Source organism: Aureobasidium pullulans (genome assembly GCF_000721785.1).
Source record: "Aureobasidium pullulans EXF-150 unplaced genomic scaffold scaffold_2, whole genome shotgun sequence".
Taxonomy (NCBI): domain Eukaryota; kingdom Fungi; phylum Ascomycota; class Dothideomycetes; order Dothideales; family Saccotheciaceae; genus Aureobasidium; species Aureobasidium pullulans.
In genome coordinates, this window is record NW_021941022.1 from 942,360 (window position 1) to 968,219 (window position 25,860).

Genomic DNA, 25,860 nt, shown 5'->3' on the forward strand with positions numbered 1-25,860 from the left:
GGAAGCGGCGAGTTCGAGAAGTGCCTTGAGGATATTCAGCCGGAGCCGTCGCCTGCCCGATGCGCCAACAATGTGGGGAAAAACGTCCGGGGAGCAGTTAATCTAATTTGCACCACGCGGAACACTTTTCCACCATGCAGTCAGTGCTGCCGCCTATCACATCCAAGCCTCGCTAAGCATATCGGACAAGCCTGTCAGTGACAACTTGGCGGAGTGCAGGAGCCCTTGCCTAGTGGCCTTGTGTTTGTGGTATAGTGAGACGTCGACTGTGGAGATGAGGCGTGCGTGGCATCGAGAGCCTCAGTGGCTGGAAAGCATCTTATTTTTACATGGATCGGCCTTCTTGTTCTGTAAGACTTGATGCAAACGCCCTTAGGGCTGTTGTGTTGTTTTCTTTGACTTTTCTACCCCTGGCCCTGTGCTCTCTATTCTCAACCATGGAAAGCGGGAGGATGAAGAAGCAGCAGCAGCAGAGACACGGCAGCACAGGAAGCCGCTACCGTTCTTGTGATCAACTGCCGATCGCAGACCAGACCCTAACGCCCTGGTCTCATACTACGCTCTCAATAGTGCGACTCGTTCACAATGCGATGAGTACTTGTTTAGCGATGGACCTGCCATTTTCCACGAGTCGGAGAGTAGCCTGAGTGAACTAAGATCTGGAAAGTCTATCCCAAGTTGCATAACCTTGATGTAGATCTTCGAACTTTCCTGTGTATACCGACTAAAGTCAATGAACAATAAAAACGTGACCTACCGAGGTCACGAGCAAGTGCGACCATCAACGACCGTTGAAGCATAAGGAGTTTAGAGAGTTCTCAGTGGAGGAAACAGGCAAATCCAGCTCCGGAGGGGTGCACTTTCGCTTGCGAAGGGCTCGGATTCGGGACTGACTACTACAATGTTGACACACAACCGCCACCGAGAGCCCTCGAAAGTGCAAAGCACACCCTCTGAGATCCTGGCAAGCGTGTAAGCGGATTAGTGGGCTGTAAAAATGCAAGGTGCCTCTCGACTCTCCCAAGCCTCCATCGAGAGCCCTCGAGGCAGTAATCTACGACAAGCCCTCAGTGGACACTGCTGCATATCACAAGTGCATCTTGCATTTTGATAGGTGGATGTTTCAAGCAGACGAGCATGAAGAGCGAGGTAGTAATTTCGTTCCAGTTTCACCGGAGAGCTATCTGATACATGATTTGTGCAGTTGCACCGCGCCCAATTCCATCGGTTCAAACAAGGAGGACTTCTAGTTGTGGGCAAAGAAGAAGTAGTGTGCGAAACACAGAGAAACCACACTGAAGACTAGCCAAGGATCGGCCGTGACATTGTCTCCGCCGCCACCGAGGCTATACTGATGAGCGAGTGCATCTAGGACGGAAAGAGGCGAAGTCGATGCGGGGACGACCGACGTGGTTGTGATTGTGGTACCGACCTGCTTAGTAGAGAATGAAGTGACTTCCTCGATGTTGATATCAGTGCTAGTTGAAGTGGCGATGGCGGTGAAGGTGCTCATCGAGGTGATAACAACGCCGTCGATCTCGGTAGAGACGATGGTAGCAGTGGAGGTAGCGGTGGCAGTCAATTCAACAGTCTGGACGTAGACGCTCTTCAGCTCGATTGAGATGTCGCCAGCGCTAGCAGACGCGATACCGGGCAGGGCAGTGAGGAGCTCGCCAGGCAAGGCAGTCATGAGGTCAACCACGACGGTCTCCGTGTGAAGGACAGTCTTGGTGATAGTGGCTGTAGTGGTAGAATGGGTGGTATCATTCTGGGCGCAAGCTATTACAGTAAGCACGCGTAGGATATGGTAATAGATCTTCGAGATACCTGTGTGGAAGATCATAGCGAGCAAGAAGGCGAGCACAAGGATGGCCTTCATGATGACAGTATGAATGCGTGTGTTTTGGAAGGGGAATAAAGGAATGATGGGTTGTCTTTGAATGACGGTTGGGTATGTTTCGATGCGTATAGAGATAGTGGTGCTTGTGTGTAGCAGTCTGTGAAGTGAAAGCCGTCACTTCTTGTACAGCATTGGGTTGGGTTTGGTGGAGTTGACGGTCACGTCGGCTTTGCACTTTTCTGACCAGCAGACCTTGCTCTTTTAAATTCTCGCCAGCAGCCACATTTGCTTGCAAAAAACACATTCTCTGCCCTTTCCAACCAAACGAGCCTACCGACAGGGTCGACCATGTGCCTCAACTCATAACAGAAACCTTCGTCGGAAGATACTGGAGTTGCAATGCCTGTACAACGATACAAACTGACCACCACGAACAACAGAGCTTTGCCATGTATTGATGTTGAGGAAGAACGTGTGACCTAAACCATCGGAGAACACACTGAACCAGCGTTGATGCTGCAGCCTGCCATCAACTCTCTTACCACCAGCCAAATGTTGCTCCTCCAACACCGCATGTAGGGGCAACGAGGGCAGACGAGACGTCGAGACGTGAGATATCCCTGGAAAGGTCTTACTGTAACTACTTTGCCAGAACCATCTGTCGCCATCCACGACGCCGATATGACGGCGGCTGTAGTCGATTGAAGCCCCGCAAGTGGATAGTCGAGCATACCTTTTGGTCGAAGAGCGACCTTCCTGGGCGCGGCCATTGCATATCGCCTGCGCGCAAGATGGCTTTCTTCGCGACCTCTCAATTTGAATCAGCCAAGGCAGGACAACACCTTGCAACGGCGTAAAGCCATGAGCAAACCAGCATGCTTAGACTCTTACAAGGTATGTACTGTGTGAACATTGAGCCCAAAGCAAGTGCAAACGCTGATCAGTAACAGTCTCTGTGGCTGCCCGGTACGATTCGAGCGCGAATCCGATGACACTTCCTCGCATGATATACAACCTTCGCCGAATACAGCCTCCTCCTCCCCCCACTCCTCCTGACGCATCTTTCTCTCTCAAATGGGCCCTTGCAGAAGGATAAAGAACTCTTGTAATTGTGATGATAGCTGAAGATCGTGGTCTCACGAGAGATTGCAGCAAGTTACAAGGAAGTCGAGGAAGCAGAGTCAAGAATGGTTGTCAACAGGAAGTCGCGTTCGTGAGAGCGTTGTCGTCATCTGAAGATTCCTCGCTTGACCGCCCGGCAGCCGCCGAACATCCACCGACGAGAGACCCTTCGAGTTGTCTCCCTTCTGTATCAACTTCCGTCGACCAATGAAACATTCGGAATATGTAAGACGGTTAGCAAGAAGAGAGTCTACAGTCGAAAATCGCGATGTCGCACGGGCTTCCACCATCAAGGTGTTGTGGACCAAGACCTCGCTCCCCAGCCGTCTCGTCATGCGACGAATGCCTCGTACACAACATCTTTACGAGTTGGGCGCATTGACGACCACTCATCGTAAGCCCTCGCTGTATGTTATGCGACTTGCAGCCCACCAGCCGGTGCGTACAGATACTATGCCGCCATCAAGGTGTCGACACCAGGCCAAGAACGTAGGTGGCTAGCCAATCATGGCTCTGTAAGAATCATCAAGGTGGTCATCAGAGGGCACTCAAGGGTCAGCATTTATAGCGGTCAGTATCGTACTTTTCCAAGTATCATGGCTCCCAAACGCAAGCGAAACCCACAGCAAGCATCCTCGGCGAAGAAAACTAAGCGCGCAAACATGGCACAGCAGGTCAAAGATGCATCCCCATTCAAGACGCTGCCCATTACGCTCCTGTCAGGTTTCTTGGTAAGGCACAAAAGCTCTCAGGATAAGTGCATCGACTGACACCTTGACAGGGAAGCGGCAAGACGACACTACTCAGCTACATCCTCAACTCGAAAGACCACGGATTGAAGATCGCAATGATCGTCAATGATATGGCCGCAGTCAATGTTGATCAAGGCATCATAGTTGCAGACGGCAAGAAAAAGGGTCGCGAAGCAGAGAAGATGATTGCCATGCAGAACGGTTGCATCTGCTGCACGCTTCGCGGTGACTTTGTGATCGAGCTTGCAAAGATGGCCAGGGCTGGTGAATACGACTATGTACTGATCGAAAGTACTGGTATCAGCGAGCCGCAACAGGTAGCCGAAAGCTTTACCACAGATTTCACCGAGGCCATGATGGGAGCGGATGGAGCGCTCGACCAATTTGATGAGGAAGAGAAGAAGGTCTTTCACGAGATGTGAGTATCTTGAACAACGGCTCTCGCACACATATCTGGGCCTAACGCTAGAAACAGTGCGCAGAATGGCGGCCTTAATAAGGTAGCTAAGCTCGACACCACAGTCACTGTCGTAGACGGTTTCAGGTTCTTTGAGGAATTTGAGACCATCCAGCTTTTGCACGAACGGTTTCAGTCCGAAGTGGAGACGCCGGAAGATCAGCGTACCGTCAGTGATTTGATGATCGATCAAATCGAGTTTGCAGACGTGATCATCGTCAACAAGGTAAGTGGTATTCCTCGTGAATAGATTGGCATGCCACTGACGCTCCGCAGATTGACATGATCGACGATCAAGTGCTTACACGCATCCGTGGCCTGATCAAGACTATGAATCCTGGGGCCAAGGTCGTCGAGACTAGCTTGCGAGCTTCGAAGCAGTCCGAGAATCCTTTCGGTATCAAGCCTCTGGACGTCAAGGAGATCATTGCGACCGGCATGTATAGCGAAGAGACATCGATCAAAAGCTCTGGCTGGCTGAAGAGCATCAATGAAATGTCAATGATCGACAACCACGGACGCACAGTCATGGCGCCCAAGCCCGAGACACTCGAGTAAGTTAACATAACTCTGAACCTGGGCCCAGCACTAATGACAACATTCTAGATACGGCATTAACAGCTTCGTCTACCGAGCGAGGAGGCCATTCTCGCCAGGTCGTCTGTACGAGCTCGTCCACGATAAGTTCGTTATTCTGGAGCCTCAGGACGAAGAGGAAGAAGAAGAAGATGAGGACGAAGATGAACATGAGGACGAGGTCGATGCTACAGACAACCAAGATGGAGCCAAGGGAGAAGACCAAGAGCAAGAAGACGCGGCAACCGAAAACGAAAGCGAAAGCGACGCGAACGAGAACGAGTCCGACAAATCAATGACTGGCAAGCTGAGCCGCGCCGCCTCCCATACGCATTCTTCGGACTCTCTCAGCACCAAAACAGCCTCTGACACCGATGCTACTTCGGTCAACTCCGAAGATCAAGACGCGCTCGACACAAAATACGCCGATCTTGACCTGCCAACACGTCTCGCCAACAAGAAGGCTCATCCTGTCTTCAAGTCCTTGTTACGCTCCAAAGGATTTATCTGGCTAGCTACTCGTCCCTTTGTCAGTGGTGACTGGTCTCAAGCCGGCGCCATGCTCACTGTATCAGGTGGTCTCAACTGGTTCGCCGTAGTGCCAGAAGAGCAATGGCCCTCTCCCAGCCAAGAAGTTACAGACTTAATCAAGAAAGACTTCGAAGGCGAATGGGGTGATCGCAGACAAGAGATTGTATTCATCGGCGAGGGAATAGACGTCGAGGCTATCACGGCGTTGTTTGATGCCTGTCTACTGGACGATGGAGAGATGAAGAGATGGGAAAAGATGATGAAGAGGAAAGGTCTATCCAACGAGCAGAGGGAGAGCTTGTTGTGCAGGACGTTCGAGGATGGATGGGAAGAGTGGAAGAATCCGTTGGACGAAGAAGGTGATGGTCATGACCACGCTGGCCATCATCATCACTAAGAGCATGTAACGTCTAAGTTTGAAATAGCTTCTCAAAAATAACGCAACTTGAAGGTACCCTCTGCTTCGTGAGGTTTGGCTCATGACCACGATTTATGGCCGCTCACGGGCGAACGCGCCGCAGCGACGTTCTTCGGTGCACGGACGCTCCTTCGCTCCTCCGCTCCTCCATTTCTTCTCACTCAAAGTCCAGCGGGTCGTCGCCATGGTGTTTCGCAGGTCGTACGTAAGTCGGCGATAATGTGCGTGGAGCTGTATCGCGCACAATGCAATGTCTCGTCGACGTATTTCGCATCGACAATTATGGCAGAGACTCCTTTGCAGCCTGAGGCGAAGCTTAGGTTTTTTGGGGCCGTTCAGGGTACTAGAAGACGTTCTGTCATCATGTGTTAGTCGAGCGCGTTGTTCCATCACCACACCGCTGTTCTCTTTGGAAGACTGTCAAACTCGAGCAAGGCAGTGAGGAATCTATACCACACGCTCGAGCTGTGCCACGATCTATGTCTATTTCCATCTTCAGCTGAGGCTTGACAGCCATGGAGCCAACCTCTCTGAAGGCTAAGCCTCTTGCTGTCCTAAATACCTTGCTACTATATCTTACGTGGTTCTCTCTGCTACGAATCTTTTGCTATTGAATGTCATTGGAATTTACACCCTAGAAATTCCGCTCACGATGTTCACACCCTTTGGAACCCTGGCCTCTAACCAGACTGCAGCATGGCATCCAGAGCCTCGCGAACGAGGCACGTTTAGCATCTTGTCGTCCTGTGTAACGACTCTGGTGCTTTGTGTTTGGACAGCCGTGCATCTCAACATTCCGAAAACGGGCAAGGAACATCTACAGAAGTATCGTAAAGCCGGATGGTTGGTTCTAGGCCTCCTCGCACCAGAACTCGTCGCTTGGAACGCTTGGGAACAATACCGAAAAGCTTCGCGAATCACACAGAGAGCCTATCAAACTTATCCAAGGACGCCGATCTCGACATGGTACCGACGTGCATGGCAATATCTCACGCAGGCACTAAGCTTCCGCATACCACTTGATCCCGTCATCGACCAGGTGAGAGCTTCTGTGAATCTTTCAGCTATACCTGGCTCACACATAACCTGCGTAGGAGATGTCCTTGGAATCGGCTTCAAGTCCTCCACTACGACGCCATTGTTGGACACTCACTCACGGCTTCTATGCCGCTATGGGGGGCTTTGCAATCCAAGCAGAGAATCTCGGCCTTGGTCATCCCGAAGAAATGACGACTCTTATATTAGACGAAGCTGGCTTGCTATACGTCCTGGACAAACTGCCTGAAGTCTTTCCCGATCTTCCGGAATCTGAGATATTGGACAAGAGCAAGGCTAGCACGCTTGCAAAAAGCATCGTGTGCTTGCAAGCTCTATGGTTCTGCATTCAATGTGTGGCTCGAATGATGCAAGGTGCCTCTATCAGTCTCCTGGAACTAAATGTACTGGGGCCATTGCTTATGTACCTTTGTTACGTATGCAATATGGTGGAAGAAACCCGTTGATGTTGAGCAGCCTAGCCTTTTGGTTGTTACTGATAGCCTACGTCAGCACGTCGCATTAATGAACCTTTTCGGTGGCCAAGAGGACGCTCCTCCACCGCCTCCGACCTGGCCCGACCTAAAGTTCCATGGGCAACCAGGAGTGTCTATTTCAGGTTGCCTGACGTCTTTCAACCATCCTGAGCGAGATTGTAACTCAATTGCACATCATGACGAGTGCTTGTACGAGAAAATCCAGCGAAGAATCCGATTCGGCACGCGTCTATCTTCAATCATGTTTGTGGTGCCATCGATGGTCCTTCGTTTGACTGCTCGCTAACCAAATACTAGCTCTGGCATCCATTGCTCTGGAAAGAGCAAAGAAATAGACAGTTTTGATCTCTCTCTGAGTATCAACATATACCAATTCTGGATCACGTATAGCTGGTGCATCTCAAATCCTAAGAACTTGGCTAGACCGACACCTCTAGCCACACAGCAGTTTGTCTTTGACGTAACACCTGAGATGGAGGAAAGACTAAAGCAGGCAGCGGAAACGGGGCCAGTGAGTATCAATGAGTACCACGGCGAGGTATACTCCATCGATCGGATTAGAAATTGGTCTCTCTCGCCAAACATCCTGTACATGGCAGCAACCTTCCGAGAGGTTCCGATCCTTCCCGTTCTCACGATAGTAGAGTTACTATACGGCGGTCTCCACCTACTCGCCTGGAACGCCCCATTCAACACCAGCATCGAGAGGATCATGTGGCAGATCTCGGGCATCGCGATAGCAATCGTTGGCCCTCTATTTCCCGTACTCTATCAAGCATGGCACCATGGACGTTTTCATCCTTTCGAACTTTATCACTCCGGAAGACCGCTCACAGCCCATAGAAAGAAGCTGGAAGCGTTCATCTTTGACTGCTACGCTCCTCTCTACCTTCTGGCGAGGCTTTATCTGGTTGTCGAATGCTTTGTTGACTTGCCATATCTCCCCGACTCGGCTTTCACGACTCCAAATTTCACGCTATACATACCACACTTTGCCTAGGACGGCTCATGTATAGGCACGGATGTGTGCTACGATAGATAGACACAGAATGGAAGGATCATCATATGATGGAACTGTAGTAAAACCAAAGCCTCCTGTAGACTGTGTGCAATCCATGGTAAAGATGTGGCGCTTTCTGGCCGTGGTCCTCTTGGTATGATCGGGTTTGTTGACCTTGTTGTCTCTTTTTGGTTGCTTCCTGGGTTTGTCGGCGGTGTTGGACTTGCCGTTGGTAGTCGCAGCCATTTGGTGTATTGTGATGATGTCTTGGGAGATTGTGATAGTCTCGCGTGGAGGGGTTATGATTAGAGGTACGAGAAAGAATTGAGCGGTTTTGTTATTGTTGGATTTTGTGTGAATGTGTGTAAACGCTGACTTCGCCTACTGCGATAATTCGTCGAAACTCCCGGCCAGACGACCACGACCGCCGCGCAACCATCGAGGACTAGTCCCGTTCTGGCTCCATGTCGAGGTACTCATCGCCGACTCTCACCGCAAACCATACGCTATGGGGACCTACTTGTCATTCAACGCCACAAAAGGGGAACAGCTTCGAGCTTCATCTCTGCAAGGTGACAAGATCATGAGTTCATTGCATTGAGCTCTTCCCAGCACTACGACCTCACCTCCTCTCCTCCCCGTGCTTGGCGAAAATCACTCCCGAGTTCATCACGACTAACTTAGAGTGCGTCTGGACTTCGGCATTATCATTGAGAATGTGGGGACCAGTAACGGAGGTCGATGGTACAGGTCAAAACTACTGACTAGATTGATCTTGGCGAGCTCCAAGTGCTTGAGGCGCGGCAGGTTAGGAGCTGTAGCAGGAGGTGATGATGCCAGACAAGGATTACCCTTGCTTGGCGAAAGATCAGAAATTCTTTCGTCGAATAGCTGATGAGTATGATCCAAAACAAAAGGGACCGTGTAAAAGAACGGTGTGTTCGAACTGAATACAGTGACAACTTTCATCAGTCAATTGACCATCTCGACATCAATAGATGGAGCTTGATCCCCAAAGAGGGACAAGTCGTGATGATTGATTTTGGCTCTGGGCCACTCTACAAAGCGGTACCATTCGGGATCCAGAGAACGGATGATGGCGTCCAAGATCTTGACGGGCCATCCGGCAGCCCACCAAGCATTTGGCCGCAAGCTTATCAAGACAGCGTAATGGGCGAGGATTATCAAGGCGAAAGGATCTCGACACGACAGTAGAGTCAAAACCTCAGCATCGACTTCTATGGGCCAGACCAAAAGAAGATGAATTTCTGCTTCAGCAGTCGTCTCGAGCACGGCCATGTATGCAAGCCAGCGATCCAGCGCATGCGCGTATGTTTCGCGGAGATCTCCCTCGCAAGCTTGCAGTAGCTCTTGCAATTCCAACACGCGTGGGTAGTCTGAAGCCGGACCGGCAGGACTTGCGACAGACGCTTGATCTTTGAACAACGGACCTATCCAAGAGTGCTCGAGAAAAGGCCAGTGGTGCCGCACTATAGTGTGGACGCCACGAGTGAGGTTGAAGTAGAGAACGAAGTCATCTACGGGGTCCGACGCAGAGGTGAGATGGCTGTACGGATTTGAATAATCCTTTGCTAAGGCGTAAACAGCCGTAGTCGATGAGAAGAAAAACATGGCAATCGCGTCTTCCTCGGTGACATGACCCATGGTTGATTGCGCGAGATGTAAGGCAGAGTCGAAATGCTCCGCGGCGGTGGTTGGAAGAGAAGTCCGTGCAGCATCCTTATAGTGCATGTGGAGGGCTGATATAGCTAGGAGAGCATGGAGAACATATGTATGCTTAAACCCAAGCTGGACCAACTTAGTACGAAACACATCATGATCGAGTCCTTTGCCAAGAAAGGTCGCATATGTGTCAAAGCTATAGTTGTGCAACAGCTCTAGATCGAGGATATGAAGAGGCTCTGCAACATGAGGTCTGGTAGGCGATGCAAGTTCCTGCGACGGAGGCCTTGAGGCAGTCTGCCTGGAGCTCGAAGCCGAACTTGGCGGCGGGCCCAAAACGCAATCAATGTCGAGTCTTTCGCACCGTCCACAACGTGGGCGTCCTTCATCGCACTACCGAGGGTCAGTAACTCGGTCATCATAATGACACCCCTCGTACGTATCACAGCAGAACAGCTCCTACCTTAGTGTGTTGATGCTTGCATGCTATACACCCAGCCCGAGACTTGGTATGCGCCTTCCGCTTTCGAGGCTTCAATTGCATATCGCCGACTCACAAAATCGAGGATGCTCGAACAAGACCACTTCCCTCTTTCTGGGAGCCTTGGGAGAGTGAAGATCCAGCACGGAAAACATCGTCATGCAGGATGAACCACACGCCCGTTGAATGACATTGCTCTTTGGGGAAGCTTGTAGTAGAGACTGCCACCTGCCAAGACTAACACTTTATCGGACCGAGGGGTTTGGGAAAATCTACGGGCGACTCCCTTTCTGGAAGGAGATGGCCAGATCAATTCTCGAGATGCTTCGGATCAAGATCTCGGGTCTCGAAAGCTCAATGCTTTTCAACAACCTCACCGCAATCAGAGAGGCCTGTTCCTTTGTGGCTCAGAGCCTCAGGTTGAACGTATTCAGAAATACGGTGCCAAGCCGCAGGGCTGTGAGCGTAAGAGCGTATCCGAATACAGTCTCTAACTTTTCGACGCCCACCTTTGCGCTCCTCATAGGCTCATACCATCGCTACAACAATCTTGCTGGAATGATCCTCCCTCTGTAGCAAGAGCAAGGAACGGAAGTGCAGCAATATTGTAGAGGTCTTTACACCTTCAAATGTTATCTTGGAATATGTTACTCCGAGCGACATGATGATCGAATCCGCAAAGCTGATAGCTACTCCGCAGAGGTCCCAGGTCGACCTCAAGACATGTTGAAACAAGCGCTTTAGCGGCTGTTCTAATTGCGGGTTAAGCTATCGGAGCTCATGCGCATGGCGGTGCTACAAACAAACGTCCTGACATCAGTTGCAGGTAGGGGTAATCAAAGTAGAGTGGCTTGCGCAATGAGAGTCCTTTTTAATGGACAGTCACCCCAACCCTATGTCGGCTCATTCCTCCATCTTCTTGTTCATCGCAAATCGAATAAACCACAACCTCAAAACACCACCCAGTTCCAACTCACCAATGGACAGCAAAAGAACGACAACAGGAGCTTACCAGCCGAGCAGTGGCAATCAAGATGGACTCAACTGGGACGCCCCTCCTGCATACAAGTTTGAAGGACACTCCAATGATGGCAGCGTGTCAGCTAAGATTACGGGTAGCCGCCAACACTGTGTTTTCTGAATCAAGCTCGAGACTGACATGATAATTGGTAGACGACGGAAGATTTAACATCGGTATCAAGACGAAGCTCTCGGCCATCCCTGGATACGACATTGAAAAACTTGTCACAAACCAAACTCCACAGCGAGTAGTCGCCAATACTCCAGGCCGAGTGCCACCATTGAACATCGTCATACAGATTGTTGGAAGTCGAGGTGACGTACAGCCGTTCATTGCACTAGGTCAAAGGCTCCAATCATCTGGTCATCGCATACGCATAGCCACCCATGGCGAATTTGAGGACTTTGTGCGTTCTACTGGCCTCGAGTTTTACAATATAGGTGGCAACGCGGCTCACCTGATGGCGGTACGTGTTTTGCATGGAGGGAGAAGACGCATCGCTGACGGCTGGTGTTGTAGTACATGGTCAAGAACCCCAGCATCTTTCCATCGTTCGCTACGATGAAGTCTGGCGAGATTGGCCGGAAACGAAAGATGGTATACGAAATGCTGAACGGATGCTGGAGATCTTGCATCATGCCAGACGCCCGAACAGAAATCCCTTTCGTCGCAGACGCCATCATCGCCAACCCGCCCAGTTTCGCCCATGTACACTGCGCTCAAGCACTGGGCGTTCCCGTGCACCTCATGTTCACCATGCCATGGTCACCGACGAAAGCCTTCCCTCACCCGCTGGCGAACATGCAGACCGAAGAAAGCGATCCGCAGACGGCGAACTTCATGTCATACAGAATTGTCGATGTCATGACCTGGCAGGGACTTGGCGACGTGATCAACCTCTGGAGAAAGAAGACCTTGGGACTGGATGCTGTTGCGAATATGGTGGCTCCTCGCCTCGCAGAGATACTCCAGGTCCCCTTCACATATTGCTGGTCGCCCGCATTGGTGCCGAAGCCCTCCGACTGGCCATCATACATTGATGTTTGCGGTTTTTTCTTTCGAGAAGAGAAACCATACACACCTGACCGCGAGTTGGACGCATTCCTGCGCGCTGGTCCAAGACCCATATACATAGGCTTCGGAAGCATCGTCATGGAGAATCCGGAAAACATGACCGATTTGATCATTTCTGCAGTCAAGGCCTGTCGAGTACGAGCCATTGTGTCCAAAGGGTGGAGCAAGCTCGGTGCTGGCAGATCCGACAGGGACATCTTGTTCCTCGGTGATTGTCCTCATGGTCAGAACTCATGAATGCGTGATATGGTGCCAACATGCTGACGCGAGGCAGAGTGGCTTTTCAAACACGTCGCAGGGGTGATTCATCATGGTGGTGCTGGCACAACAGCTTGTGGTCTGTTAAATGGACGACCCACTGGTATCGTGCCATTTTTCGGAGTAAGTCGATCATATCGCTTCTTGCCATCCACAACTGATTCTCTACAGCCAGCCATTATGGGGCAACATGGTCGCAGTGGCAGGCGCCGGACCCAAACCGATACACCATAAAGAGCTGAACTCCGAAAATCTAGCAGCGATGATACGCAAGTGCCTGGAACCAGCAACATTGCAAGCGGCAGCAGACATTGCGAGACGCATGAGCCATGAGCGAGGTGTTGACGCCGCCGCAGAATCTTTTTTCCGCAACTTGCCCGCCCAAGCGATGACCTGCGATATCATCAACGGCCAAAAGGCGTCCTGGGTGTGGTCAGATGAGCAGAGTAACAAGCTCAAGCTCTCAGATTTGGCACTGCACACGCTAGTCGAGCACGGTAAAATAAAGATTGAAGGTAAGATATCGTCCTTCTCACGCGTGGCTGTTTCGCTGCTAATATCCTGGTCAGATATGAGCCATATCCTATTACCATCGAGAACCAGCGCTGGGACCCTCTGACCGCAGGTGGATCTGCCATCATGGGAGCTGCAGTGGACGTCTTAACGGCTGTCAGTGGTCTCTTCTTCGGCCTCAAGAGCGAGTTCAAACAATCAAATGGCTCTCGTGACGAGAGCGGCGATCGCAGAGCTGCCAGAGTCGCGATCAAGACGTCTCGCTCGGTGGCTGAAATAGGAGGAGTGGCAGTGAAAGCGTCGCTAGTGGACTACCCGATGGCACTTGTCGACGGTCTGGACGGTATACCTGCTTTGCTTGGTGGCAAGACAAGACGATTTGAGCCAGTGACCGACTGGAGAAGCGGAGGTAGAGTTGCCTGCAAGGTGAGGATCGACCAAAAGATGCTCGATCGTCAAGAAATACTAATAAGCGGAACAGAAATTTGGCATGGGCTTTGTGGACGCTTTCGCAAACCTCGCCATGCACCCAATACGAGGCGCCAAAAACGAAGGCTTTGCTGGGTTCATGAAGGGCATACCTGCCGGCGCATTCGGCTTCGTAACCACCCCAGCAGCTGGTATGTTTTTTTCCGAACACGATGTCATCAAGAAGGTTACTAATATTCATGACAGGCATATTTGGACTTGTAGCATATCCAGCTCAAGGCGTGTACAAGTCTATCAAGACCATGTACAATCCTGACAGGCAAGAGATACTTTTCGCCCGCCAGGTCCATGGTGCTTACCTCAACACGAGATACAAGCTTGGTCCCGAACAGGTAGCCATAGTATTGAGTGCCTTTGACGCGACTCGGGCCACATTACGCCGCGGTCGCAAGAAGAACAAGAAGTGATTCTAACGATGGAAGTCTTCAATCGGCCGCGATGTCCAGCCCATAAGCCAGAGCCATTACATCTGTCGCGCTCGTTTATCTATTTAAAGTCGACAGTTTTCACGGCGTAGAGAAGCAGCGACGAAGCATAAATGGGAAACGGCGATCGATCGGAAACGTCACGTCAATAGGAAGGAGCGATCAGACGAAAAATCCTTGATCACGAACCAAAGAGAAGGCACAGATTCAATATGGCACTCTCGGTATTCATCACGCCACGATCCCGGCACAGATATCGCACCAAGATCGAGCTCTCAGCTGACGAAGATGCCCTACTAAAGAGCCATCAGAAGGCACGATATTTTTGGTGCCGACACATCTGTCCAGAGAGAGCGCTCGAGGGTGACCACTCTATGGATCTGTATCGAATTCAACAAACCATCTTGCATTTTGACAGCTAGCCGGTCTGTTCATGGGAGGCTGAGACGGATCTTCGATTCAGGGGTGATATCTCTCCCCTGCATTCACGCCACTGTTGTCAAATGATCGTACAGGCTATTTGTTCAGATTACAAACAATTAGATCACATTATGGTATGGCACAGAGGAAGAGGGAAAAACATTGAAGAACAAAAAATGATTGATTTGATTTGACATCCCTGAAACAAGAAAACAGAAAACATACCTTTATCGCAAACTCCAACGCCTGATGATATAGAAAACCTACAATCTGGATCTAAGAGGCTATCAAAGCCTCCTGATGTGATATTCGGATCGGGTCTTGAGGGGTGGGATAGTTCGGTTACTCAAAATGCTCACCTGTACAGAGTTAGATAGGAGGAAGGAGGTTGGTGGGGCGATTTAGTAGAGGAAGCGCTTGCAGTAGGGGCACCACCAAGTCTGGTCCGGTGAGTAGAAGAACCAAACACAAGGCATACCACAGCGGCGGCAGCGAGGCTGACCAGAGAAACGGTCACGAGAAAGGACGGGGCCGTTTGAGGGGGAGTTGGACTTGTTGCACATTTTGGTGTGTAAGTGGTGTTTGAATTGGTAGTGGGTTTTGGTTTGGTCGGTTGGTTGGTTGGTAGTTCTGTTTGGTTGTGAAAGTGTTGTGGATATGATTTGAGAAGATGAGGATGTTGTGGTGCTATATATACATGACTGGCAAGGATGTCTTGCAGTGCCTCGCACTTGAGATGGAAGTTTGAAAGACAATGGTGTTGTCTCGAAAACAAAGAGACATGTCTCGTGCATAGAGAGATGCAAAGTGATAAGACAAATTTAACAAAGGTCAACAGTGGAAGCTGAAACAAAAGACTCGTTGTAGAAAGGAATTAATAAAGAACACGAGACAAGGCATTCAGGGGAGAATGAAATACATTTTGACAATGGGATAAAGAACCGACAAGTGCAGGCCGAGTCAGGTACACTCGAATGTCCGGTGCCAATCTAAGCTCCGACATTGATGATACCAGCTCCAGCATTCTGAGGTACACTGGAAGCGGCTTGAGCCGCAGAGCCAGCACTAGCGATGTGAAGACCAGAGAAGTCGCCAAAGAAGGAAGTGTCGGTGTAAGAGTCCAAGCTTCCTGAAGACTGCTTGTAAGAGTTGGTCTGGCAAGAGCGACCGAGAGCGGACTTGCACTTGCTCTCACTTCCAGCAGGAGTTCCGAACAATCTACCTGCGTAGTCTGCGACCATCGAATTGATGTCGGTGAACACATTGCCTTCGAAGATACCACGAGCTTTAGAGTCACCACCTTCAAGCAAGTGGCCACCGTTGTCGGACCAGACGTTGTTGACGGCGTGAAGGAGAGTACCACCGCTGAGAGCAGGTGCGCGGCCAGCCGTGCGGTACATGTAGTTGTTCTTCATGGTGATCTGGTCGTCGGTGCCAACCATCTCGAAGTTCCAGTAGTGGTAGTTGTCGCAGCTGGTAGAGTATGTTGAGTTGCCGTTGATGTAGTTGTTGGAAAGAGTGACACGAGTACTGGGATTGAAGCCGAAGACGTAGTGTTGGCGGCCAGGGTTGTGTGTCTAAACAAAATCAGTTTTGGTTCGAAAAGGAAAAGAGTCATTGACTTACAGTAACATGGTCAATCCAAATCAAATCGGCTCCATCAAAGCCAATGGCATCGCCTCCCCAAACATACTTGTTGTTGAGATCAGACACTTGAATGTTCTGCACGATGATGTTGCTAGCGCCACCTCGGAACCTCAAGCCCTTGCCTCTGATGACACCCTTGTTGCCTACGCCAAGAATGGTCTTGTGGGAGGCAACATCGATAGGTTGAGTAGGAGCCTTCCACCACTTCGCAGTCATGGACGGGGTCTCGCCGCAGTCGTCTTGGATGATCTGCTGGCAAGAGTGGGCATCTCCCCACGACAAGCAAACATTGCCGACGATGGTGCCCTCGGATTGAGTAAAGTCGTAAGTCTTCTTGAGAACAATCACACGAGGGGTGGCGTCGGTAAGCATAGACTTGAGCTCTTCAATGTCGGCAGGGTAATCAGGCGAAGCATTTCCACCGCTGATGACGCCGTATGCAAAACCATCGGCCTTGCCCACCACAGCTTCAGAGGTGACAACTTGAGCAAGTGCAACGAAAGCTCCGATCAGAGAAGTAGCCAACTTCATGTTGTCAAATAATGGAATGTTTGAAGAATTGAAAAAACAGAACAGATGAATGTGAAGAGGTGGGACCGTATGTTGAAGCCTGGTTTGAGCAAGGTGCACCTACAAGACCTATATATGATTAGTGAAAGACTCCATGTCGTGATGCTGAACACCGTCTCGGGTGTCTGAATATCTTTTGGCGAGGGCTCTGTTTATTCGATACTCGGTTAAAGAGCCAAGGTGTTTCACCCCACATGAGTTATACTCTGATCGCTGTCAGGGCGTCTCCACTGCCCGTTTTGTAGCGGTTCAACTCAGATATCGCACAGGCAGGAACAGGGTGATAGTGTGCTTCTGGTCTTGTTCCTCGAAGCTATAGTTGACTGGAGTCATGATGCATTTCCCCATCGTAGCTATCAAGAACTTCTCGTGCCAAACGGATCATTGGCTGGCATCTAGGATCATTCGTCCAATGTCTCTATTTCCGTGCATTAGGGCTCGAAATGTAGAGTAAAGCCAAGCCATATCGAGATTGACAGGAGCGCATCCCTCTTTCGACTTTTGAGGCGCTTAAAACGGCAGCGATATTTCCGATTCCGCCTGAATAGGCACATGAAAGCGCAATAGATAGCATGTTGTCGAGTGTGTGATCGGAGGCTGCTTTTTAGGGTTGCAGAAGATCCTGGAGTTCGGAAGCACTCCAACGCGATATACGAGTTCCTTTCGAAGTCGACAAGTTGAAAAAGGGCTCTCACGCGACGGACGCTTCAGTTCAACTTGATGAATCCACGAGGTCATGTTGCGAGCTGTGTTCGAGAGAAAATGGCAATTGCGGACGCTGCGGACGAGGGCAACCTCCTCGCCGGATGCATCCGGGACGCAACCGAACCCTGATGAAGCTGAAACACCAGCCAAAAGAGCAAGAACAAAACAAGCGAGCACCTTCTCCATTCTGACAAGACAGAGATTCTTTGTCTCAAAGAGACAAAAGAAAATGCAAAACATACAGCAGCAGGGATTCCCACGTGGTCACCCACCGTAGTACTAATCTGCCGTTCAACTGCTTATGTATGGCAGAGCGGACGGGATGCCCAGTTTTCAGCTGACTGTGGCCGTATGTGCTTGTTTCCCAAATCTGTGAGATAATAACGACAATTTCAATTCTGTCTGACTAGACCAAACAAATGGAAGTGTTCGCACAGTCATGTCGTCGTGCAGTGCCCGGCCATTGCTGGAGACCGGTCAACGAGATATTTTGCGCGACAACATGCCTCATAGCGCATCCACAAGCAGAAGCTGACGAAGCAGTGCAGGAAAGCCAGGAAGAGACGGAGGACGAAGAAGAAGAAGAAGAAGAAGAAGAAGACGCGACTCGTCACTCGTCACCAGATTCGCGATAGTGACGTTTCTTGGCACGCATCGCTCATGTCAGCTCCCAAATCATCTTCTTCATTTGTCATCTATCATCAACCATCGCTCTATGACTCCTAGTAGGTACCCTCATATCCAGAGCTGAGCGTGTGAACACATCTTTTCATAAACAAATCACTCCGAACAAGACCGCTCCAAACACTATCATGGCTCCTCAAAGTCTCGAAAAAGACTACCCATGGGTCACTTCACCAGTAATCATCTCAGCACCCATGAGCGGTTTCGCCGGCCATGACCTAGCCCACGCAGTCTACAAAGCTGGCGGTATAGGTTTCCTCGGCGCCCTTCCCGATATAAAAGCCCTTCGTACAGCTCTGGAAGATGTCACAGAACTGGTCACCGGCAACAGGATTCCAGAACCCAATACAACATTACCAATCGGACTGGGCGCTTTGCTGTTTGCTCAAAAGCTTGACGAGGTCGTTGCTTTGGTCGCGGAGTTCCGTCCGACCGCCGTGTGGCTGTTCGCTGCACATGGATTGGCGGGTTTTAAGCTTTGGAGTGATGCGATACGGAAGGCAAGCAGTGAGACTAAAATCTGGATACAGATCGGCAGTGTCACTGGTGCCGTGAACTTGGTTCAATCTTGCAATCCGGATGTGCTCGTCTTGCAGGGCGCAGATGCAGGCGGCCATGGCGGTGAAAAGGGAGCAAGCATCATCTCGCTGATACCCGAGACTATACAGGCACTGGAACGACTGGGGCTAGATGATGTCTCAGTTGTCGCAGCCGGCGGTATAGCCCATGGTTCTAGCGTGGCTGCGGCATTGACACTTGGTGCAGATGGTGTGGTCATGGGAACGAGCTTCCTGGCTGCAGAGGAAACTAAAGTGCATCCAGCATATGTGGACGCGATCCTAGAAACAGAAGACGGAGGACAAACTACGGTTCGCGCAAAAGTCTTCGACGAGTTGGCCGGTCCGAACATCTGGCCTAGTGACTTTGACGGTCGTGCCCTCATTGCCGAGAGCTATCGAGATCACGTCAAAGGCATTTCTATTGACGATATCCGCAAATCGCATGCTGAAGCGAAGCAGAGCTCGGAGCTCGGGTTCGGTGCTCACAACAGAAGAGCTGCGATTTGGGCTGGCACGGGAGTTGGTCTGGTCCGCAATAAAGCGCCCGCTGCTGAGATCATTGATGAAGTCAGACAAGAAGCTAGAACAGCTTTAGAGAGAATAGTCCGAGGCCTGAAGTGAGCCTGGATTCCCAAAATTCCAAGGAGATAAGTCATAAAATCAACAATAAAATAAGTTAAGATTTGCTATACTGCCGGAATAATATGGAGGAATGAGGGGGTTGAAGAATCGAATATCTATGATGACAATATTGCACTGAGAGCACTGCCATCTGTAACTATCTCCAACATCTAGATGTTGCCAATAACACCCTTGGCGAACTGAGCGGCAGGAGTGGCATCCTGAGTGGCGTAAGACAAGTGAGCAGCAGAGATGATGAAGGCACCAGCGCAAACACCGTCGCCGAGATTGCAGTAGATCTTGGTGCGGCCAGAGTCGATGTTTCTGAAAGGCATTCTCTGGAGCGGGTCACCGAAGGTAAGAGCGACCTGTGGTGATTATCAGCAACTATCCAAACACGAAAGGAGTTTCGATATGAGACCCACAGCAACTTGTCCGTTCTGAAGGTTCTGGAGAGCGCCGTGAACCTGTTCGGCACCTTGAGAGTATCCGGCGAGGATGACCTTGGTGTCGGGGCACTTAGACAGGGCTTGCTGGGTCAAGCTAGCCATAGTGCGAGCGCCCTGAGCGGAGCCAGGGTTGAGAGCACCACTGATGGCACCAGCGACATCAGCCGGGTAAGTTACTCTGTTTTAATTGTTAGGCGTGACTCGGATTCTTTTGGAAGTTCAGACTTACCCTTGAGTAGCAACATTGTTGGCACCAAAGGCCGACTCGAGGGCCTTCTCGAGGGCAGGACCAACAGTAGAGCCCATATTACCGAGTTCTGTGGTTCCACGGGCAAAGATGTAGGTCACGGGCTTGCAAACACCGCTGGTGACATCGTTCTTGGTGCTGCCGCCAAAGCCGCCGCCGAAGCCACCACCAAAGCTAGGGAAACCACCGAACTGAGGAACAGCAAGGGGGGCAGCAAGAGTGCTGGTAGCAGCGAGGCAGGCAATGAAGAAGGACTTCATGTTGCAAGGGTGCGTGAATTCGGAAGTATGAAAGATAGATTGAGTGAGTGTAGAGGAAGAACGAAAGTGTTGTGTGGATAGATTTTGATGCTGCTGAAGATAGTGTTTCAGTCAGAAAGGACATCAGTGTTTATATAGGAAATCTTTCAAAGCGTGTTCTGATCCCGAGGCAAATTTGGCGATGAGGAGTGCTGCTACAGTGCCATGGCAAATCGGCCGTCAGAGAGTATACGAGCCAAGATGAATCTCACCACCATCGATACAAGGTACAGTCGTTGAAGGTGGATTTTGCTGATCCATAACAGCTAGTTGCATGGTCCAAGATATTGGCTCTTGCGCTCGAGCTTGGCCCACGAGGCTGTACTGGAGCGAAGCATGACACCAAGAGGTCGTGGCAGGGCGAACTCTAAACTTTGCCTGTAGGGTCACGGTTGACCCTTAGGTCTACAAAGACATCAACCACATGGCGATGTTGTAGTACTTATATTCCAGTCGGTCGTCTCCATGCAACGCGACTATCACGTCCATCTAGAATGTTGACGTGATCGTAGACAGGTGTAGTTCATGCATTGAAGACCTGACACCCACTTGATACTGCACCAGTGCGAACACTATGCATGCCTGAAACATGGACTTTTGAAGGTGACTGCCGAGGAGCCAAGGTTGAGATGATTCGATCGTGCGGATAACCGGTCGAAACCAGGCCCGCCATGACAGCTTTGGGACTTTGATGCAGTGAATTGTAAATCATCCTAGTCATCGATCCGGGGGATGTGAAGATTGTTGCGGGGACTCGTGGTGGGTCTCTCGCGTGCACCGGGCTTTATATTAGACCAAGGCCAGAATAGGGAAAGAGTAGTGTGCACTAAGTGCTTGTTAGATCAAAGTTCGCGTGACTTGGCCTTGCGAGATGTCAATTGTAGGCGGAGCTTGTCCTTGAGTAGAAGGACGGAAACAAGAACCGTTGTTCGAAATGGCTTGATCGTGTCCTGAAACACTCGCCAGCGACAGCAGCTCACGCACTTTAGCCACCTCGGCCTGACTGCGCGATTCATTGAACTCTGCTTCCGCATTTTGTTTGCTACAGCACCAAGTCTCTTGATGCCAATACGGGCTTTTCTGTCGATCGCCATCAACAACGGACGTAAAATCATGGAAGGAAGAGAGCAAGTGAGAAAGAAGCCCTGACAAAAACATCGGAAGCCATCCGTGCCTCGGCTGTAAACTTTCAACGTCGACCTTCACGCTTCCCATCCTTCCAACTCTGAAGAGAAAAGACAATTGACATGATTCATGATCAACGACCATTCGGCGCGACGCACTTCATCTGGATGGACTTTTGGTCTCTAGGTCTTGAAGAACTGGTTTGCTGTCGGCCGAAGGAAGATCCACGACTTCGCGACAGCTCGGGCGTCGCCCGGGCCCGCAACAGGCGACAGGATCATCATCTCCGGGCTATTCGCCGGCTATACAGCTAGTCTAGCACGTGTGTCAACGAAAGTCGCGGTGACATCCACCACTATACAGAGCAAGACACTAGGTCGTGCATGTACATGAGAAAAGTCTCACAATACTATCGAACCTCACAGCAACCTACACCGTCATGTAAAAACATTATCAAGCGAATGGCACATCCGATACCATACAAAAAGCCAACTCTGCAAACCGCAAGAAGAATGAGGTTGATCGCTCGGCTCCATCTACTGCTTGGAAATTGGCAACACGGTACCATACGCACACGTTCTGGCAAGTCTCGTCAGTCGCACTGGCGACCCGGGGCGAGCCTAGAACATTCCTTCAACCTCTTACTGAATTACAAGAATGGAGATACGTCAATTTTGCTGTCCATTCAACCACATTGATGTGTTGGAGAGTCATCTACAACGGTAAATAGTATTTCCATCTACAGCGCACGCCCCATCATTCACCCTACATAGCCTTGTCAATGCAGAGGCAGCAATGTAACGATAGAACAGATAAAACAGAAACACAATCGAATTGCTCACAAAAGAATTATCCTGCCTCACAGGTTCTACCTTCCCAAGTAACAAAAGTACTTTTTCCACCCATCCCCTTTTGTGTAACCTTTTTCCGTTGACATGACCCAAAGGAAAGTCCAGTTCACTGCCATTCCCCCCCATGATAAAATAATACTACAACATTGTTCCTTCCCAAAAGTACCAGGGCTTCCTTACCATGACTGAAGAAAACGAGAAGACCAAAAGTAAAACCACACCGAAAGAAGAAAAGGAAATACAAAGAGCCCGACATGATGAATCGAGAAAGGAAAACGAATGCGGCCAAGAGAGTGATGAAAGTGATGGGTGTGTCGTGATGAAGTCGTGTAGAGTCGTCGTCGTGAATGCTGGTGTTGATTTTTTGTGTCCTCGTCGTTCGTAGTCGTGTCATTATTGTAGTCGTGTGAGTGAGAGCCCTCGAATGCGAAACAAAAGAGGAGAAAGAAGAAGGAGGTATCGTGCAAAACCAAAAGTCATCCGAAGGAAAAGTGCAAACCGAAGCCGAAAAGGAAAGAACACTGGCGAGGCTGGCAAGAACGATGCGATGAGCTGCAAGCCATCACTTCTTCTTGTGGCCAGGCTTGACCCTGCACATTGTGCACCCGCCCTCCTGACCTACACCTCCCAAGCAACGAACAACCGGGCAACCCTTCTCGTGCCAGAGGATGTGGACCCCAAGATCCTTGCCCGCCTCGCCGTTCAGGAACTTCAGAACAGTGTCCTGCTGTGAAGGAGTATCTCTATCCGTGCACAGCTTCAACAGCTGGGCCGGTGAGATAGGGATGTTGCGACCCCTGTTCTTCTTGTTCTGGCTCAGGTTGACCTCTTTGACGAGGGCACTGTTGGCGACGAGCCATGCTTTGACATGTGTCCAGACGTGAGAACGGGAATTGTCGTTCCGATTCTGCTTGCCGTTGTGCTTCTTGCCTACTTTACATTGAGATTTGTCATCGCAGGGGTCCAGGGGGAACTCGGAAATGAAGCAAGCATAGTCATATTTATCGGCGTGACTTGCTTCATGGCGCTTGCAGTGCTCGCTTCTTTGGAACTTACGCTCGCAAGAAGGACACTCGTGCAGTTTTCGATTGGGGTCCACGATCTTGTTTACGTAGAAGTCTTGAGCCTGCTTGTCGATGGAGAAGTTGATGGAGGTCGAGTTGGCTATCGGCACATTTCTGATTATGGACTTGCGTTTGTCTTGCTTGGAAACCTTACGGCCCCTTTTGCCCATGCCTGAACGAGTGGTGTGGACATTGACAGACGAGCTTGGAGACACATCGTGCTGAGCGTACGAGTGGTCGAATGAATGCTCAAGGGTAGAGGGAGTCAGAGGCGAGTATTCCGCGGGCGAAGATGAGTGCAGGATGCTGTGGTCGTGCACGGGTGTTTGGAGACCCCACCCAGACAAGCTCATGCTGTGATCAAGCTCAGGTTGATATACTGCCTGATTGGGGGCGATATATGAAGGTAGACTTTCATGCTGAGACGTGTCAACGTCCGCCATGAAAGAGCTGCTGGGGTCCTGAGACGGAAGCATGTAAAGGGAGCTCGGATCCGGAGCATAATCAACGTTGGAGTAATGGCTCATAGTGGAGCTGTTCCAGTCTTGATCAGTGGATAGCAAGGTCGAACTTTCCTGGTAGAAGCTGTTGTCCATAGCCTTCTGTTCGAACGCCATCGACGAGTTCCAGGTCGGAGAGTTGCAGGCAGTCGCGCCATAGCTCTGCGGACCAGATGAGAAGTCGACAGGACTAGGCGGATATTGCAAGTTGACGTTAATCTTGTCGGTCTGACCCACGTTGTACATTTCTTGGCTACCGAAATGATGTACCGGAGTATTAGGATGGTACGTTGACACTGGAGTGTGGTTGAAGTTCATATCGTAGGAACTCCGACGGGCACTGTTGGCGGACTCTGGTGGTGAGATCAAGGCTGACGGGCCTTGAAAATTGTTCGTGTCGATGGAAAGATTGGCAACACGTCTGTGTGCCAACTCGTAAGTTGCTGAGTCCATTGTGTCAGTAAAACAATTTTAGAGAATTCCTCACTCAAGACCCGTTAGAAATGTGGCTTGGAGACAAGGAGAGAAAACAAGAGGGTGAAGAGAAGGGATGAAAGCACGTTGCTCCTCCCTTCATTATATCTGCTTTGCACTTACCCTCATACATCTTGGGGTCCCTCATGATGACTGGCTGAAAGTCAAGACGGCTTGTACGACCAGTGGGTCCTGATTCGAGTGGCCTGGGTTCCTTAGGGTTCGAGCCTCCTTGGATACTGGGGTACAGGCTAATTTCCAGGGGAGGGACGCTCGATCTGGATTGGAATGTGACTGCAAGGAGGTGACACGTAGGGTCCTGAAGAGGAATGGATCCAGGTACAAAGACTTCGAACGAACGTACACCCTCAAGAGTGACAGAGGGAAAGAAGGCAAAGCAAAGAAGGAGGGTGGGCACAATATTGGTTTGTACCTGTATCAGCCCTGCAGTAAGCTTTTTGAGTTGGAGAGAGGGTGCGTGTAGAGAGAAGGGATATCAAAAGTTCGCCCCTGCAGGGACTTATGTAGAGACTCCTGAGGCCATACCTTCCCCGCTGACAGGCCAGCTCTCATCATCAACATCTCAGGCAAAAACATCAGCTCGCAATTGACTGGACGAGACGCGGGTCATCCCCACCAGGCGCTATCGATCCAGAAAGTCCCAGAAAAAAGCCGCATAGCAGGAATGATCCCCAGATCTCCAAGATACTACCGGGCTTACAAGCAAAAACACCAGCTGTTGTTGAGTTGTGTGGTGTGTAGTCTGGTGTGTGTGACACCAACCAATGCAAAGCAACATTACGCACAGATCAAGGGACCGAGAGCTTGAAATCTGGTAGACAAATTGTTTGGACGAGAGCGTGCTCTTTGATACTGGAGGCGGAGTACCGTCTCGACTTGCTGCTATGAATCCTCTTGATCTGCGCCAGGGGGGCGCTCAGGCGCGATCGACGGGGGCACGACAGCATGTCTGCGCGTTATCCGGATTGAGACGACGAGGATGCTGGCTGAGTTGTTTCTGATATGGTCCCAACAGCCAGTTCTCTGTTTCCCCTCCCGTGTGTCATTACTATTCTCGCAACGGGTTCCAACAGATGTCAAATGTCGGAAGCCCTATCTCGACCACGATTGTGATATTTTTCTGATCAGAACATACAACTGATGGAATATTGAGATTGGAATGTATCAATTGATGGAAATAGATGTTTACTCCATCAATGATGATCCATCACGGGGTCTGTCGTTCGGCGGCTCATGGTGTGGTCCGTGAGGTTGGTTGTGTAACACAAAAACGACAAGGATTCGACTTTCCAGCCGGGTTGTATCGCGCCACCACAGAATGACATTCATCAGACGCTGCGTCCTGCAGGTCTGTTGCGCAGGTTTGATCCGCAGAGCATTCCACCGAATGCCATACAACGACCGACTCCGACAAAATTGAAAGGAAGTTCTACCCGACCTGAAAGGACTGT

At 50.5% G+C, this 25,860-nt stretch overlaps 12 protein-coding genes across 12 annotated transcripts; 5 read left to right on the forward strand and 7 right to left on the reverse strand.

Annotated features, from left to right (window-relative positions):
• Window positions 1-1,246: 1,246 nt before the first annotated feature.
• M438DRAFT_351796 (uncharacterized protein) lies at window positions 1,247-1,879 on the reverse strand (the record flags this gene model as incomplete). Its single annotated transcript, XM_029906746.1, has 2 exons — window positions 1,247-1,779; window positions 1,828-1,879. The coding sequence occupies 2 exons, from the start codon at window positions 1,877-1,879 to the stop codon at window positions 1,247-1,249; spliced, it is 585 nt and encodes a 194-aa protein (XP_029764729.1).
• Window positions 1,880-1,948: 69 nt separating this feature from the next.
• On the reverse strand, window positions 1,949-3,007 carry M438DRAFT_342119 (uncharacterized protein). Its single transcript, XM_029904671.1, has one exon. The coding sequence runs from the start codon at window positions 2,608-2,610 to the stop codon at window positions 2,320-2,322; it is 291 nt and encodes a 96-aa protein (XP_029764730.1). The 5' UTR covers window positions 2,611-3,007; the 3' UTR covers window positions 1,949-2,319.
• A 164-nt stretch (window positions 3,008-3,171) lies between these two features.
• Window positions 3,172-5,735, forward strand: M438DRAFT_361868 (cobW-domain-containing protein). The gene is made up of 5 exons (XM_029907540.1): window positions 3,172-3,693; window positions 3,744-4,132; window positions 4,190-4,397; window positions 4,448-4,725; window positions 4,778-5,735. The coding sequence occupies exons 1-5, from the start codon at window positions 3,559-3,561 to the stop codon at window positions 5,673-5,675; spliced, it is 1,908 nt and encodes a 635-aa protein (XP_029764731.1). The 5' UTR covers window positions 3,172-3,558; the 3' UTR covers window positions 5,676-5,735.
• Window positions 5,736-6,348: 613 nt separating this feature from the next.
• Window positions 6,349-8,268, forward strand: M438DRAFT_402413 (uncharacterized protein; the record flags this gene model as incomplete). The annotated part of the gene is made up of 4 exons (XM_029909591.1): window positions 6,349-6,735; window positions 6,791-7,168; window positions 7,209-7,417; window positions 7,526-8,268. 4 exons carry the CDS (start codon window positions 6,349-6,351, stop codon window positions 8,226-8,228), a joined length of 1,677 nt encoding a protein of 558 aa, XP_029764732.1. The 3' UTR covers window positions 8,229-8,268.
• Window positions 8,269-9,200: 932 nt separating this feature from the next.
• M438DRAFT_310937 (uncharacterized protein) lies at window positions 9,201-10,572 on the reverse strand (the record flags this gene model as incomplete). The annotated part of the gene is made up of 2 exons (XM_029902446.1): window positions 10,375-10,572; window positions 9,201-10,304 (listed from the first exon to the last, which is right to left on the reverse strand). The coding sequence occupies exons 1-2, from the start codon at window positions 10,453-10,455 to the stop codon at window positions 9,201-9,203; spliced, it is 1,185 nt and encodes a 394-aa protein (XP_029764733.1). The 5' UTR covers window positions 10,456-10,572.
• A 799-nt stretch (window positions 10,573-11,371) lies between these two features.
• On the forward strand, window positions 11,372-14,154 carry M438DRAFT_264637 (glycosyltransferase family 1 protein; the record flags this gene model as incomplete). Its single annotated transcript, XM_029899961.1, has 8 exons — window positions 11,372-11,507; window positions 11,566-11,879; window positions 11,933-12,710; window positions 12,762-12,868; window positions 12,921-13,232; window positions 13,322-13,684; window positions 13,740-13,878; window positions 13,934-14,154. The coding sequence occupies 8 exons, from the start codon at window positions 11,372-11,374 to the stop codon at window positions 14,152-14,154; spliced, it is 2,370 nt and encodes a 789-aa protein (XP_029764734.1).
• A 1,427-nt stretch (window positions 14,155-15,581) lies between these two features.
• Window positions 15,582-16,770, reverse strand: M438DRAFT_264686 (putative pectin lyase precursor; the record flags this gene model as incomplete). Its single annotated transcript, XM_029899963.1, has 2 exons — window positions 15,582-16,169; window positions 16,219-16,770. 2 exons carry the CDS (start codon window positions 16,768-16,770, stop codon window positions 15,582-15,584), a joined length of 1,140 nt encoding a protein of 379 aa, XP_029764735.1.
• A 274-nt stretch (window positions 16,771-17,044) lies between these two features.
• M438DRAFT_86295 (uncharacterized protein) lies at window positions 17,045-17,837 on the reverse strand. Its single transcript, XM_029910370.1, has one exon. It carries the CDS (start codon window positions 17,752-17,754, stop codon window positions 17,320-17,322), a length of 435 nt encoding a protein of 144 aa, XP_029764736.1. The 5' UTR covers window positions 17,755-17,837; the 3' UTR covers window positions 17,045-17,319.
• A 385-nt stretch (window positions 17,838-18,222) lies between these two features.
• Window positions 18,223-19,775, forward strand: M438DRAFT_86337 (inosine monophosphate dehydrogenase). The gene has a single exon (XM_029910371.1). The coding sequence runs from the start codon at window positions 18,327-18,329 to the stop codon at window positions 19,377-19,379; it is 1,053 nt and encodes a 350-aa protein (XP_029764737.1). The 5' UTR covers window positions 18,223-18,326; the 3' UTR covers window positions 19,380-19,775.
• M438DRAFT_264999 (cutinase-domain-containing protein) lies at window positions 19,550-20,335 on the reverse strand (the record flags this gene model as incomplete). The annotated part of the gene is made up of 3 exons (XM_029899985.1): window positions 19,550-19,747; window positions 19,805-20,006; window positions 20,058-20,335. The coding sequence occupies 3 exons, from the start codon at window positions 20,333-20,335 to the stop codon at window positions 19,550-19,552; spliced, it is 678 nt and encodes a 225-aa protein (XP_029764738.1).
• Window positions 20,336-22,912: 2,577 nt separating this feature from the next.
• M438DRAFT_331456 (uncharacterized protein) lies at window positions 22,913-24,536 on the reverse strand (the record flags this gene model as incomplete). Its single annotated transcript, XM_029903409.1, has 2 exons — window positions 22,913-24,357; window positions 24,512-24,536. The coding sequence occupies 2 exons, from the start codon at window positions 24,534-24,536 to the stop codon at window positions 22,913-22,915; spliced, it is 1,470 nt and encodes a 489-aa protein (XP_029764739.1).
• Window positions 24,537-24,668: 132 nt separating this feature from the next.
• Window positions 24,669-25,008, forward strand: M438DRAFT_342129 (uncharacterized protein). Its single transcript, XM_029904672.1, has one exon. The coding sequence runs from the start codon at window positions 24,718-24,720 to the stop codon at window positions 24,997-24,999; it is 282 nt and encodes a 93-aa protein (XP_029764740.1). The 5' UTR covers window positions 24,669-24,717; the 3' UTR covers window positions 25,000-25,008.
• The last annotated feature ends 852 nt before the right edge of the window (window positions 25,009-25,860 follow it).

Excerpts from the sequence above, each read along its gene's own strand:
- M438DRAFT_361868 (XM_029907540.1), top strand. The coding sequence starts at position 3,559 with ATGGCTCCCAAACGCAAGCGAAACCCACAGCAAGCATCCTCGGCGAAG. Across the intron at positions 4,398-4,447 it reads ACGTGATCATCGTCAACAAG|ATTGACATGATCGACGATCA; the intron begins GTAAGTGGTATT and ends GACGCTCCGCAG. Across the intron at positions 4,726-4,777 it reads CCCAAGCCCGAGACACTCGA|ATACGGCATTAACAGCTTCG; the intron begins GTAAGTTAACAT and ends ACAACATTCTAG.
- M438DRAFT_86295 (XM_029910370.1), bottom strand. The coding sequence starts at position 17,754 with ATGTTTTGCATTTTCTTTTGTCTCTTTGAGACAAAGAATCTCTGTCTT.
- M438DRAFT_86337 (XM_029910371.1), top strand. The coding sequence starts at position 18,327 with ATGGCTCCTCAAAGTCTCGAAAAAGACTACCCATGGGTCACTTCACCA.
- M438DRAFT_342129 (XM_029904672.1), top strand. The coding sequence starts at position 24,718 with ATGGATCCAGGTACAAAGACTTCGAACGAACGTACACCCTCAAGAGTG.
- M438DRAFT_342119 (XM_029904671.1), bottom strand. The coding sequence starts at position 2,610 with ATGGCCGCGCCCAGGAAGGTCGCTCTTCGACCAAAAGGTATGCTCGAC.